At 41.1% G+C, this 15,329-nt stretch overlaps 1 protein-coding gene and 1 long non-coding RNA gene across 4 annotated transcripts in view; one reads left to right on the top strand and one right to left on the bottom strand.

Moving 5' to 3' along the window:
* LOC133550035 (uncharacterized) overlaps positions 1–15,329 on the top strand; it is a 262,035-nt gene that overhangs the window by 173,702 nt on the left and 73,004 nt on the right. For all 3 annotated transcript variants that reach the window (XR_009806222.1, XR_009806223.1, XR_009806224.1), the window contains one exon: positions 737–807. This is a non-coding gene — a long non-coding RNA (uncharacterized LOC133550035). The remainder of the gene's footprint in view (positions 1–736; positions 808–15,329) is intronic.
* LOC133550034 (uncharacterized protein C14orf132) overlaps positions 3,856–15,329 on the bottom strand; it is a 115,107-nt gene continuing 103,633 nt past the window's right edge. Inside the window, 1 exon segment of the mRNA XM_061896031.1 lies at positions 3,856–9,389. Within this exon segment, the coding sequence (XP_061752015.1) occupies positions 9,153–9,389 (237 nt within the window). The 3' untranslated portion in view covers positions 3,856–9,152.

Raw genomic sequence — 15,329 nt, 5'->3', positions numbered from 1 at the left:
TAACGTCACAAGCAAGCGTCAACCTAAGCGTCATCATTCTGCGACGTTTTCAACAGGACACTTCGCGGGAAATAAAAACCTGCAATTTAGTAAACTAAAAAGGCCGTATTGGCATGTGTTGCAATGTTAATATTTCATCATTGATATATAAACTATCAGACTGCGTAGTCGGTAGTAGTGGGTTTCAGTAGGCCTTTAAGAGAGATTTTGTCGGATTGCTACCAGGCTTAAAGGCCTACAGAAATGAGATTTTCTTATTTAAACGGGGATAGCAGGTCTATTCTATGTGTCATACTTGATCATTTCGCAATATTGCCATATTTTTGCTGAAAGGATTTAGTAGAGAACATCGACGATAAAGTTCGCAACTTTCAGTGCTAACAGAAAAGCCCTGCCTCTACCGGAAGTCGCAGACGACGACGTCACATGTTGATGGCTCCTTACATATTCACATTGTTTTTAATGGGAGCCTCCAACAAAAACAGCTATTCGGACCGAGAAAACAACAATTTCCCCATTTAATTTGAGTGAGGATGAAAGATTCGTGTTTGAGAATATTGATAGCGACGGACTAGAAAAAAAAAAAAGGAAAAAAAAGCGATTGCATTGGGACGGATTCAGATGTTTTTAGACACATTTACTAGGATAATTCTGGGAAATCCCTTAGCTTTCTATTGTGTTGCTAGTGTTTTAGTGAGTTTAACAGTACCTGATAGTTGGAGGGGTGTGTCCACAGGTGTCTTGACGCCAGTGTCTGAGGGAAGTCGACGGCAGCTTCATGGGCGGCACAAGCTCAGCTGATCATCGGTAAGAAGCGACTTTTTCACACAATTTTCTCACCGAAACCTGCCGGTTGACATTCGGTTGGGATCCATGTTCGCTGTGATCCATAGTAAAGTTTCACCTCTGTGAATTTTAAACAAGGAATCACCGTGTGTTTGTGTGGCTAAAGGCTAAAGCTTCCCAACTCCATCTTTCTACTTTGACTTCTCCAATATCAATTGGACAAATTGGAAAGGATTCACCAACACAGATCTCCAAAATACTGTGTAATTATGCAGTTAAAGCAGACGACTTTTAGCTGTGTGTGTGCGCAGCGCTCATATTTCCTAACAGCCCGTGACGTCAAGCGTACACGTCATTACGCAACGTTTTCAAGAAAAAACTCCCGGGAAATTTAAAATTGCAATTTAGTAAACTAAAAAGGCCGTATTGTCATCTGTTGCAATGTTAATATTTCATCATTGATATATAAACTATCAGACTGCGTGGTGGGTAGTAGTGGGTTTCTGTAGGCCTTTAAACAACATACAATAGACATATGAGTGATGATCAATTGTGAAATGTTTGACTTTGTTTAATTGCTTGTCGGCAAGGCATGGCCGGCAAAGTTAGGTTTAATGTTATAAAACACAATAGTCTAATACAGGGGTAAGGAAACTATGCCTCGGGAGGCAAATGTGATTATTTTGATTACTGCATCCGGCTCGCAGCTAAGTCCGAGCACCTTAAAACATTCGGATGCCTTTTAAAACATCTATATATCAATTCTCCACCGCTTGAGTTCAGGCCAGGCTTTGGCTGCAGCTACCTGTGTGGTGGAGTGATTTTATTGAACAAGAATGTGTTTAAAAAGTGTTGAAATACTCAATGTGCAAAAAGAGAAACTAGGCAAGCTTTTAATGGCTCAGTTCCATTCACAATTAGCAATTGATGACAGTTGCATTCAATTTTAAAATGATTATTAAATATTTAAAAATGTGTATACTGTATTACAATTGGCCAAAACATACCTGTAACTATATAATCAGGCATAGGTGCTATAACAGGGGTGTCAAACTCGTTTTAGATCGGGGGCCACATGGAGAAAAATGGGCTGGATTGGTGTAATCACGGTACGATAACTTAAAAATAAAGACAACTTCAGATTGTTTTCTTTGTTTAAAAATGAGTGTTGCTGTTTTTTTTGTTTTTTTTTACACTTCTTTACACTTGCATGTAAGGCAGGGTTGTCAAATTTATTTTAGAACAGGGGCCACGTGGAGAAAAATCTACTCCCAAGTGAACCGGAGTGGTAAAAACACAGCACGATAACTTAATAGTAAAGACAACGTCAGATTATTTGGCCACCCATCCAAATGATGACAATCAGGTGTCCTAATCTGGTGTAACACCTTCCCTACCTACCTTCACCTGTCATGGTCCAAGTTTGATGCCCCCACTCGAAATCTATTCCATAAATATCATCTCTTAAGACTGACAGAGTTCAATATTTATCAAAATGCTTGTTCAACCTATCAAGTCATTTACAGGCTGAATCTTAGGCTCTGTAGCTTGGTTCCTATCTACCATCCCCAGCATGCCCACAACACTCGTAACTTAGATCTGATATCAGGTAAACATCGTTTACTGGCCTGTACCGCTCCAAGTGTTGTATGCAGAGGACCAAAGATTTGGAACCAGCTTAATGAGAGCCTCAAGATGCTGTATCCATTCTCCAACTTCATAAAGAAACTGAAAAATTACCTATTAACCACATATCTTTAATGCCTCATGTGGGGTAGACTACTGTTGGGTTTTGCATGGTTGAATGTATGTATGTATGTGTATGCTTGCTTTAGTACTATTATCTTGTGTTTATCATATAGTGTTGTTTTTTTGTTGTTGTTGTTGTGCTTACTACCATGTTTCATCTTTCTATGTATATACTGTCCTCTGGACCTCATGTCAAAAGCTTCTTCTGGTTTATTTGGGGGACCCTTTCACGCACCAACATCTTTAAATGATGATATTCACTGCTATTGTAATTGTTATATGGTATTGTGAATAAACCTGAAACTAATCACTTGGCCCGGCCACAGGTGTATAAAACCAAGCACTGAGGCATGGAGACTGTTTCTACAAACATTTGTGAAAGAATGGGCCCTCTCTCAGTGATTTCCAGCATGGAACTGTCATAGGATGCCACCTGTGCGACAAATCCAGTCGTGAAATTTCCTCGCTACTAAATATTCCAAAGTGAACTTTATAATAAGACAAGTGAATAGTTTGGGAACAACAGCAACTCAGCCACCAAGTGGTAGGACACATAAACTAACAGAGAGGGGTCGGCGGATGCTGAAGCGCATAGTGCTAAGACTTTCTGCACAGTCAGTTGCTACAGAGCTCCAAACTTTATGTGATCTACCGATTAGCCCACCTACAGTACACAGAGAGCTTCATGGAATGGGTTTTCATGGCCGAGGAGCTGCATCTAAGCCATACATCACCAAGTCCAATGCGAAGCGTGGGATGCAGTGGTGTAAAGCACGTAGCCACTGGACTCTAAAGCAGTGGAGACGCCTTCTCTCGCAATGTGATGGACCAGTCTGGGTTTGGAGGTTGCCAGGAGAACGCTAGATTTCCGACTGCATTGTGCCGAGTGTGAAATTTGGTGGAGGAGGAATTATGGTGAGGGGTTGGTTTTTCAGGAATTGGGCTTGGCCCCTTAGATCCAGTGAAAGAAACTTTGAATGCTTCAAGATACCAAAACTTTTTGCATATTTTTATGGTAATGTGAACGACTACATCAAAAGATTGGTTTTAACAAAAAAAAAATCTGAATTACCTGCCCTTAATAGGATCAATAAATCAAATGCATACACTTTTTAGGGAAAAAAAAACTAAACACATTTTTTTAGTGCAACTACAGAAAATCATGTTACATTGCCTTTTACCACTGAAAAATCTATTTTGTTTCTAATAATAACATTTTTGGGGGAAAAAATAGCTCACAAAAATACAGTCAGCTTCGCATCAATCTCGACCGAGATGACCAAGAAAAGCACAAAAAAACCAAAACACCTCCTCACCTGCTTGTGTTTTGCGCTCCCTTTATAGATATTTACAGAATACAGTATACAATGCCGCCAGGATTCTAAAAGCATATACAAACGGAGTATTGTGTCTAAGTGGTTTACAACATTTCTAAGTAGTTCAATACATCAACCAGTCATTGAAAAGCAGGCCTGAAAAGTAATCATTTAGCAAGTTAATTACAATACTGTAATTAAGGTCCCCTATTGTCTAGGATACAGTCACCAGTGTAAGTTACAATAAACATTTGACTAATGAACTAATTGCAACACAAGTCAAACAATATGTGGTCACTTCAAGTTCACACTTTTGAAAAAAAAAAAAAATGATACAATGACTGTTTAAAAACAACAAACATCAATAAGTAGACCCTCAGAGAGAGATTTTATATTTTTGTGAATGAAGTGTTAGTTTTTGTGTGTGAATGTAAGAGAACGTCATTTTCTTTGGCTGAAAGGTTTGATACTCGGCACATTTCTGAAAAAAAAAATTCTGATTCAGCTTTTTTTTTTTTTCTATTATTATTTGAATCAATAAAAACCAAAATAAATGCTTCCCAAGCAGTACCACCTCAAACATACTTTGTTTTTCAGGTATTTGGCTTAAGTGGCATGTTAATGGTAAACATTCCAACACAATTTGGAATTAATTTAATTTCATCACATCTTTTGGTGAGTCTTTTTTTATTTGGACAATAATTTAATATATCATAATATTTTATTTATATAATAAGAAACCCTGAGTACCACTGAACGGAGTAAATGTTAAACACGTTATTTTTCAACATCCAGATATTATTTCACTAGGGATGGATAGAAAATTGTCTGTCAAATTCCTAATAGTGTGGAATTCAGTCTTTAATCAATCAAATTCACTACTTGGCTGCAACCAGCAGGGGAGCTGCTGAGTCATTTCAACCACGTGGGTGTATCAAGAGGGTATGGCCAATGTCAGAAAAATTATATGTAAATTATCAAAAAACTTTCTGTTGTCTGAGTTTTCAGTGAACAGACAGGCAGTCTTTGTTGTAACAAGCCAAAGGCTTGTAAAATTTATTTGTGTACGACGGGAGGGGACAGGAGGGGTTATCTATTTTGATCCAAAACCTGCCCAAGCTCGATCCAGGACCAGTCCTAGCCCCGAGGCTTCTTTTTCTTTTGTGTTAATGTGATCGAAAACAATGGCTGTTTACATACCCCTCCACGTGGGTGTATCAAGAGAGTATAGCCAATGTCAGAAAAATTATATGTAAATTATCAAGAAACTTTCTGTTGTCTGAGTTTCCAGTGAACAGACAGGCTGTCTTTGTTCTACCGAGCCAAAGGCTTGTAAAATTCCATTATGTACGACGGGAGGAGACGAGAGGGGTTATCTACTTTGATCCAAGACCTGCTCAAGCTCGATCCAAGACTAGTCCGAGCCCGAGGCATCTTTTTCTTTTGTGTTAATGTCACCGAAAACAATGGCTGTTTACATACCCTCCTATTCCTTTAGAAACAGTTGTTGTGCAAACGGGAAGTCCAAAGAAAAAGAGGTTGCGTACAATCTTTCGCCAGAGCGTGCTGGAGACTGTACAAGAGTACAGCCCAGACGTTTCTCTTCAAGCTGAGCCAAATTTAATTCTGCCTCTGTTTAATTCCTTGCTTCTTGTCTCGTTTAATAGATGTCATCAGTGTTTGAACCTGACCGCCAATTAAACATGCGCCATGACTGCTACCAAGACTGTCATGTTAGTTTTTCTGATGAAACCAAAACAATACCTCCTATATAACATTCTAAACATAGTCCAGCTCATAAACATTCAATAAAACACGCTTTTATTTCGTGAAAGTATAATTTTGCGGCCGTATTTGACGCACTATGGTGTTACATTCCTGCTTTGTTTCGTGACCAGCAAACCCTCTAACACAGTGGTCCCCAACCTTTTTGTATCCGCGGACCGGTCAACTCTTAATAATTTGTCCCGGGGGGGGGGGGGGGGTATCCTTTTTTTTTCTTCTTCTTTGTCATGAAAAAGGGACGTTTTTGTCTTGAAAAAGGGAGTTTTTTGTGGCTGGTGCACTATTTGTAAGTGTATATTGTGTGTTTTTTATGTTGATTTAATAAAAATAAAAACAAATATTTTTTTTTTTTAATAAAAAATTCTTCTGCGGCCCGGTAACAATCGGGCCACGGTGGTTTGGGACCACTGCTCTAACACACACGATGTCGGAATAAACGTAAGAAAAAAAAATACACAGATTGACCCAAAAAATAACTTGTTACCCTCATTTTTCCAAGATATATATATTAGCTTTGGACGAACAATCCCAGAGAAATTACGACTTTTGTACAGTCAAGTGTGGTGGCTGCCTCTAATGTGTTTGTAATCAGTGTATGTGTCACTCATTATGTGTTATTCTAAATGATATTTCTCTTTTGATTGGTACTTTTTTTTAGTAGATTGCACAGTACAAGACATATTCCGTACAATTGACCACTAAATGGTAACACCCGAATAAGTTTTACAACTTGTTTAAGTCGGGGTCCATGTTAATCAATTCATGTTGCCTCTGTGTGCATTGTTTACACAACGTGCGGTATGCTACTTAATATGTCCGTAACGTTCCATACACCTCCGAACCGAACCGAAACCCCCGTACCAAAACGGTTCAATACAAATACACGTACCGTTACACCCCTAGTATTTCTGTTTGGAACAAAACACAGATATTGTGTCGCGTGGTTACCTCGCACAAGATGCTCTAGTGTTGTTCAGGAACCTTGTCTACTTTCCGGGCTAGGGGGCATGCGATGTAAAAACTCCACAATACGCATGGGGGGAGCAGCCCCATTTTTACACCTTGAAAAATTAACGAGGTAGAGCTACAAACGCATAGCATCAGCTCAAAGTTGGTAGCAAACATGGCGCCCTGTGTTCAGGTGAGTGCCTTTTGACCGATCTTTGAGAAAGATTGCCTGAATCCGGGTTGGCCATACTCTCTTTCTACACAACTAGTCTGTGAACTAAAGAGGAAGATTATGTCAGCTATGCTTTTTGTTACAATAACTTGTTCAAAAGGAGTGGTTATGGAAAAATCTATTTCATTTAAAACTTCAAAAGAAAAATGGATTGATAGTAGATGGAGATATAGTACCTTTTTTTTCCTGACCACAACATTAGGTACACTGTATTGCCAAAAGTATTTGGCCACCCATTCAAATGATCAGAATCAGGGGTCTTCATCACTTGGCGTAGTATAAAACAAGCACTTAGGCATGGAGGCTGTTTCTACAAACATTTGTGAAAGAATGGGTGGCATGGAACTGTCATAGGATGCCACCTAAGCAACAAATCTAGTCGTGAAATTTCCTCGCCCCTAAATATTCCGAAGTCAACTTTATTATAAGAAAATGGAAGAGTTTGGGAACAACAGCAACTCAGCCACCAAGTGGTAGTCCACGTAAACTGACAGAGAGGAGTCAGTGGATGCTGAAGGACGTAGTGCAAATACTTTCTGCACAGTCAGTTGCTACAGAGCTCCAAACTTCATATGTTCTTCCAATTAACCCACGTACAGTACGCAGAGAGCTTCATGGAATGGGTTTCCATGGCCAACCCGCTGTATCTAAGCCATACATCACCAAGTCCAATACAAAGCGGGGGATGCAGTGGTGTGAAGCACGTCGCCACTGTACTCTAGAGCAGTGAAGACACCTTCACTGGAGTGATGACTCATGCTTTTCCACCTGGCAATCTGATGGACGAGTCTGAGTTTGGAGGTTGCCAGGAGAACGCTACATTTCGGACTGCATTGTGCCAAATGTGAAATTTGGTGGAAGAGGAATTATGGTGTGGGGTTGTTTTTCAGGTGTTGGGCCCCTTAGTTCCAGTTAAAGGAACTTTGAATGCTCCAGGATACCAAAACATTTTGGACAATTCCATGCTCCCAACCTTGTGGGGGAACAGTTTTGAGCGGGCCCCTTCCTTTTCCAACATGACTCTGCACCAGTGCACAAAGCAAGGTTCATAAAGACATGGATGACAGAGTCTGATGTGGATGAACTTGACTGGCCTGCACAGAGTCCTGACCTGCCCCCATAGAACACCTTTGAAATGACTTAGAATGGAGACTGAGAGCCAGGCCTTTGACCTCACCAGTGCGCTTCTGGAAGAATGGTGGAAGATTCCTATAAACAAGACTCCGCAACCTTGTGGACAGCCTTCCCAGAAGAGTTGAAGCTATAATAGCTGCAAAAGTTGGACCGACATCATATTGAACCCTATGGAAATGGAATGGGATGGCACTTCAAGTTCATATATAACTCAAGGCAGGTGGCCAAATACTTTTGGCAATATAGTGTACATTCTAATGAGATCCAATACATATATTTGTATCAAATATGAGAATGCTCAGTGTTGATTGACCCTGTCATAAATATATTTGTTAAACAATATGTTCATTGTCGGTTTTAGGTCGTTTCCCATATTTTCTTGACATTATTTAGCTAAAGGCAGTAGGTTCTACACCCCTGCAAAACCACACCGTTAAATTGATTCCTCTCTACGCATCATTACACTAATCAATGTTGTGGCCAATGGCTAACATAATCACTTCATGACAATAATAGCAGGTTTTTAGGAGGTAAATAATAACTTGTTGGTCCTAATGAACACCTCAAGGTCACGGCAAGCAGCTTGTCAGCTTGCTGCAAAAACTGGGAGAAGGTCCAGTACTGTAGGTCCGAACCCCCCGACCAAAAGCTGTGAAAGATGGTTAATAACGTTCAGCAGTGTGGAAAAGATGAAGTTGTCGGGCTAATTGAATTATTGTATCGTTAAATATGGGCTTTGATAAAGTGAGGGTCGTGTGATTTTCAGTGTGCGACAAGCAGAAATGTTCACTTTTTGAATGTCCAAAAAGTATCCTTACATGAGCTCTAATGGCGTTGGGCCTCAGGGCCGCTTCAGATGAAAATAATCCGACTGCCTTCTGAATTTTTTAAGATTCACCATCCATGTACAGGGGCATAATTAAACCGTGCTGTCCTAAATTACTTTGCGGCAAACGGAAGCTTACGATGGCCCCGGATCAACCCGGATCTCAAGCCCCATTTAACATCCATTCGCATCTCCGTCTCCGCAGGGCAACTCTTCTGTTCTGAGGGCAGACATGGAAAGGAACTTAGCAGGAATTAAAGTTCCAGTGGTTCTCGGTGTCCCGTTTCCAAGAGAATCGTAGAGTCCAAGCAAACTAGTCTTTCGCTCTGACCCTCAGGAAAGCAGACATTTTCCCACAGATTTGGGTCTTTGTGCATCAGAAAGTGCAAGCGTAGACCACGCCTACCACCACGATGTTCCCAATGGTGGCGACGATGGCGATCCAAAGCCAGATGGCGTCGCTGGACATGGACTGCGACTCGTCCTGCTGGCCTTGCACGGAGGCGGCAGAGGCGGCGGCGTGGACGCTGGCCGACGAGTTGAAGAGCGAGTGCTCGCCGCTGTAGTCGTCGTTTGGCGACGAGTCCATGAAGGCTCCCGTCATAACTGGGATCTGGCAGAGAAGAAGAGAATTTTTCACATTTTTATTGTCAAAAAGCAGTTGGAGGTCGTGAACGTAAGGGCGATTATAAGGTCGGTTATTATGAAAAAATGACTTTTTAATATGTCATAAGCCATGGCTGAGCAGCTGCATCTAAGCCATACATCACCAAGTCAAATACAAAGCGTGGGACTTGTCACTGGAGTGATGAATCATGCTTTTCCATCTGGCAATCTGAAGGACAAGTCTGGGTTTGGAGGTTGCCAGGAGAACGCTACATTTCGGATTGCGTTGTGCCGAATGTGATATTTGGTGGAAGAGGATTTATGGTGTGGGGTTTAGGGCTGGGCAATATATCGATTTACCGTATTTCCTCGTTTTACCGCCGGGTCAAACTCGTTTTGCAAAATAATTAGCGCATACTTCGAATTACTGTCGGGTCAAACTTGTTTAGCAAAATAATTAGCGCATGCCTCGGTTTACTGCCGGGTCAAACTCGTCACGTCACGAGTATGTAACACGGGTGGCAAATAAGCCATATTTCCTCTCATGACATCCCCTCATATTACCTGCGCCGTTTCCACGTTTAATCTCGCAAGTTTAACACAGGCGCTCCCGTGACCCGCTGCAGCCTATCGCGCTCTATATAATCCAGCGTTCCAAGATGGCTGCCAGGTGCGGTGGCTAAGCCTGGGGACATCTGAAGCTCGTATGTTTTAAAGTTGTCGTTTGCTTGCAAATTGTAAAAACAACCGTCCAACATTTTACAACAAATTGTAAACTTACATCAGGGCCGAGTTGCGATGAGAGAGTGTGGCGATGTTAAGATATTAAGCCGAGTTGGTAAGTGAATTTGTTTGCTAATACTAGCTACTAACCGTACCCATGTATTTTCTATGGGCAGTTAGCATCGGGTTTTAATCCCGTTTCCTCCAATGTTTCTGATCAGATTGAATTTATATTTACGTCTAGTCCTTATTTTGGGTACTTACATACGGTGACTGAGTGTTGTGGCATTTTAAGGCCATCTGCATTTTTTATGCTACATAACGTTTTTTTTTAATTAAATGTGCTTTCCATGATGGTATCCTTACATCACAGTCAAATTGATAAGCGCGGGCATAAATTTTACCGCATGCCTTTGGTAAGCGCCGGAGTGAGAAGAGGTTTTAAATCAATTACCGCCCCGGCGATAATTCAAGGAAATACGGTACTCGATATATTGCAGGTTTGTCTCTGTGCGATGTATGAGGCATCCCCTCATATTTAATGCGCCGTTTCCACGTTTAATCTCGCGAGTTTAACACAGGTGCTCCCGTGACCTGCTGCAGCCTATCGCGCTCTATATAATCCAGCGTTCCAAGATGGCTGCCAGGTGCGGTGGCTAAGCCTGGGGACATCTGAAGCTCGTATGTTTTAAAGTTGTCGTTTGCTTGCAAATTGTAAAAACAACCGTCCAACATTTTACAACAAATTGTAAACTTACATCAGGGCCGAGTTGTGATGAGAGAGTGTGGCGATGTTAAGATATTAAGCCGAGTTGGTAAGTGAATTTGTTTGCTAATAGTAGCTACTAGCCGTACCCATGTATTTTCTATGGGCAGTTAGCATCGGGTTTTAATCCCGTTTCCTCCAATGTTTCCGATCAGATTGAATTTATATTTACGTCGAGTCTTTATTTTGGGTACTTACATACGGTGACTGAGTGTTGTGGAATTTTAAGGCCATCTGCATTTTTTATGCTACATAATAACTTTTTTTTTTAATTAAATGTGCTTTCCATGATGGTATCCTTACATCACAGTCAAATTGATAAGCGCGGGCCTAAATTTTACCGCATGCCTTTGGTAAGCGCCGGAGTGAGAAGAGGTTTTAAATCAATTACCGCCCCGGCGATAATTCAAGGAAATACGGTACTCGATATAACGCAGGTTTTTCTCTGTGCGATATATAAAAATGACTATATCATGCTATTCGAGTATACGTTGCTTTTAGCTGCTGGCATTACACCGCATGCGTTTCCTACTCTTTCTTGTCTCTCCTTCTCACACACAGCAAGCACACCTTACATACGTCACATACGTATACGTCCCCGCGGAGTAGAGAGGTAGCAGCATGTGTATGTTAGCTGTGGTGCGGGTGGTAATACGAGAGAAAGAAGGTGCAAATCTGGTAACAAATGAAGGAAGAATTAATTCCCAAGAAAAACAGCAGGGGGTCTATCGTCTGGCGGTGGTTTGGCTTGAAGTGGGAATATGTCGAACAGACTACCGTGATATGTCAAGTGTAGGGCAAAAGCATGGCTACAAAAAGTAGCGTTACTATTAATATGTAGCATCATTTAAAAAAACAAAAACGCTAGAGAATGAAGAGTGCATCCTCTGCATGTCAACATCTCCATTCGGTGCCACACCAACAAAATGCCGAGGCAACCATTTCTGAAAAAAATAGTCAACAACATAAGGAGATAACGTCAGTAGTAGCCTACCACATAGCGATTTGATTTCCTATCATGCAGCTCATTTTTATTTGACAATTATTGAAATATCTTGTGTGACATCATGCACAAAAGTGCACTTTATTTGTTTTAAACTATTGTAGTGGCGTTCTGCACAAAAAGTGAACTTTAATTTAGTGTTGTTTTGACATGTCATCTTAGTGACATCATGCCCAAAAGTGCACTCATAGCTTGTTTTAAAATATCTGACAATTTTGCACTTTGTTTTGAAATGACATGAATGTTTGTGCCACTGCTTAATTACTGTTTAATAAATACACTTTTAGTTGTGATTTCCCTTTCTCCATGAAAGTTTAAAATGAGCATATATTAATGCAGTATGAACAAGAATGATTTAATGTAGACACAAAGAATCATCATACTGCTGTGATTATATGTATCAAGTGTTCATTCGAGGCTAAGGCAAAATATCGAAATACATATTGTGTATCGCGATATGGCCTAAAAATATCAAGATATTAAAAAAGGCCATATTGCCCAGCCCTAGTGGGGTTGTTTTTCAAGAGTTTTTTCTTGGCCCCTTAGTTCCAGTGAAAGGGACTTTGAATGTTCCAAGTTACCAAAACATGTTGGCCGATTCCACGCTCCTATGAAAAAATGACTTTTTAATAAGTCATAAGCCATCCTAGTCACTGCCGTTGTGTCCTTGGGCAAGACACTTTACCCACCTGCTCCCAGTGCCACCCACACTGGTTTAAATATAACTTAGATATTGGGTTTCACTATGTAAAAGCCCTATACAAATATAATTCACTTCCCTTCATACCCTGTTTATAGTCATAACATCATTTACCTAAGATGTTTGTTACACTTTTCAATAGGGATGTATACCGAGTATCGGTATTTTTGTAGTACCGTTTTTTTTTAATTGGGTCCGTCCAGGAGTACTGCTAAGATTCTGGACAAATGATACAGCTGTCTTTTTCAAAAATTTTTATTAAATGATTGATGTCATATATTTGATATGATCTATCATCAATCGATCATTTTTTTATTTATATAGCCCTAAATCACAAGTATCTCAAAGGGCTGCACAAGCCACAACGGCATCCTTGGTTCAGATCCCATATCAGGGCAAGGAAAAACTCAACCTGGTGGGTTGACAATGAGAAGCCTTGGAGAGGACCGCGGATGTGGGTAACCCCCAGCCTCCCCTCTAGAGTGCAATGGATGTCGAGTGGGTCTAGCATAATATTGTGAGAGTCAAGTCCATAGTGGATCCAACATAATAGTGAGAGTCCAGTCCATAGGGGGGCCAGCAGTAGACCATCCCGAGGGGAGACAGGTTGGCAGCGCAATCGTATATCTCTTAATGGTCCTTCTGGGTAGCCTGAGTGACCTATGATTTGTTTTATTATTTGTAATTCCATCCAATTTCTAGCGCTTATTCCCTTTGGGGTCGTGGGGGGCCCTGGTGCCTATTCAGCTACAATAGGGCGGAAGGCGGTGTACACCCTGGACAAGTCGCCACCTCATCGCAGGGCCAACACAGATAGACAGACAACATTCATACACTAAGGCCAATTTAGTGTTGCCAGTCAAGGTGATTGCATTGGGACGGATTCAGATGTTTTTAGACACATTTACTAGGATAATTTTGGGAAATCCCTTATCTTTCCATTGTGTTGCTAGTGTTTTAGTGAGTTTAATAGTACCTGATATTCGGAGAAGTGTGTGTCCACGGGTGTATTGTGGCCAGTGTCTGAGGGAAGTCGACGGCAGCTGCATGGACGGCACAAGCTCGGCTGATCTCCGGTAAGTGGCGACTTTTCCCACAATTTTCTCACCGAAAACTGCTGGTTGACATTTGGTTGGGATCCATGTTCGCTTGACCGCTCTGATCCATAGTAAAGCTTCACCTCGGGGAATTTTAAACAAGGAATCACCGTGTGTTTGTGTGGCTAAAGGCTAAAGCTTCCAAACTCCATCTTTCTACTTTGACTTCTCCATTATTAATTAACAAATTGCAAACGATTCAGCAACACAGATGTCCAAAATACTGCGTAATTAATTTTAGCTGTGTGTGGGCGCAGCGCTAATATACACGTCATCATTCTGCGACGTTTTCAACAAGAAACTCCCGGGAAATTTAAAATTGCAATTTAGTAAACTAAAAAGGCCGTATTGCCATGTGTTGCAATGTTAATATTTCATCATTGATATATAAACTTTCAGTAGGCCTTTAACCTAGTTAGTATTCTCCCAATTAACATGTTACTTTTTTTGGTGTATTGAATCATACTAAATTCTCCAACACGACAACATTAGTTAATCTTTCCCCACGCTCCCTTTCTCACACGCGTGCAAACACATTGTTGTATGTGTGCGTGCGTATACATTTAGAAAGTAGCGCTTGATTAACGTTGGATTAATAATTCAGGTGTAGCAAGTGAAAGTGACGTATTGTTTTGGACAATCAAGCAGCCTTGTCAAGGGGAGAACCATTTGAGCAGAAAGTACTCATTGCTTCAGTGTGTGTGTTTGTTCCAGTTTTCCACGTATGTTGGCACCGATGGCTCGGGGTGTGTGATTGAGAAATCCGTGTAGCAGGATAACACGGGGGAAGGCTGCAAACAATGCTAAAAATACCTCGGAGGGATGTTGCACTCTCGCATACACAGAAATCCATGCTTCCTCATTTGCTCACCTTCACTCACTCTCTCTCTTTCTCCATTTTAACACACACACACACACACACACACACACACACACACACACACACACACGCTTCCCTGTCTCACCAGGCTTGGAGAACACTGTTTAGAAAGCACTCTCTTCCACTGCCTTCATTGGCCCCTGGTGGTGAATAATGACATGACACATCCTGTGGAGGGTCTGCAGTTAACATGAGCATGATGGAGGCAGACAGGCGTGCACCCGTGTCCAGTAGACCTGGGCCCACCCCCACAAACTCCCTGCCTTGCTCACTAGCATAAACAGTCTGTAGTCACTCTTGTGCTATAATCCACTTGAATATTTTTTTTTTAAACAGTGATGTTTAAAGGCCTACTGAAATGAGATGTTCTTATTCAAACGGGGATGGCAGGTCCATTCTATGTGTCATACTTGATCATTTCGCGATATTGTCATATTTTTGCTGAAATGATTTAGTAGAGAACATCCACGATAAAGTTCGCAACTTTTGCTTGCTAACAGAAAAGCCCTGCCTCTACCGGAAGTCGCAGACGATGACGTCACATGTTGATGGCTCCTCACATCTTCACATTGTTTTTAATGGGAGCCTCCAACAAAAAGAGCTATTCGGACCGAGAAAACGCCAATTTCCCCATTAATTTGAGTGAGGATGAAAGATCCATGTTTGAGGATATTGATAGCGACGGACTACAAAAAAGAACAAGCTAATATGTCTTAAATTTTTCTGATAATTGTTTCCATAGTTGATTTTTTCACACCAATCTGCTTGCCTATTGTAG

This window comes from Nerophis ophidion, linkage group LG03 (genome assembly GCF_033978795.1).
Source record: "Nerophis ophidion isolate RoL-2023_Sa linkage group LG03, RoL_Noph_v1.0, whole genome shotgun sequence".
Classification (NCBI taxonomy): domain Eukaryota; kingdom Metazoa; phylum Chordata; class Actinopteri; order Syngnathiformes; family Syngnathidae; genus Nerophis; species Nerophis ophidion.
This window is presented reverse-complemented; position numbering and strand designations above follow the sequence as displayed.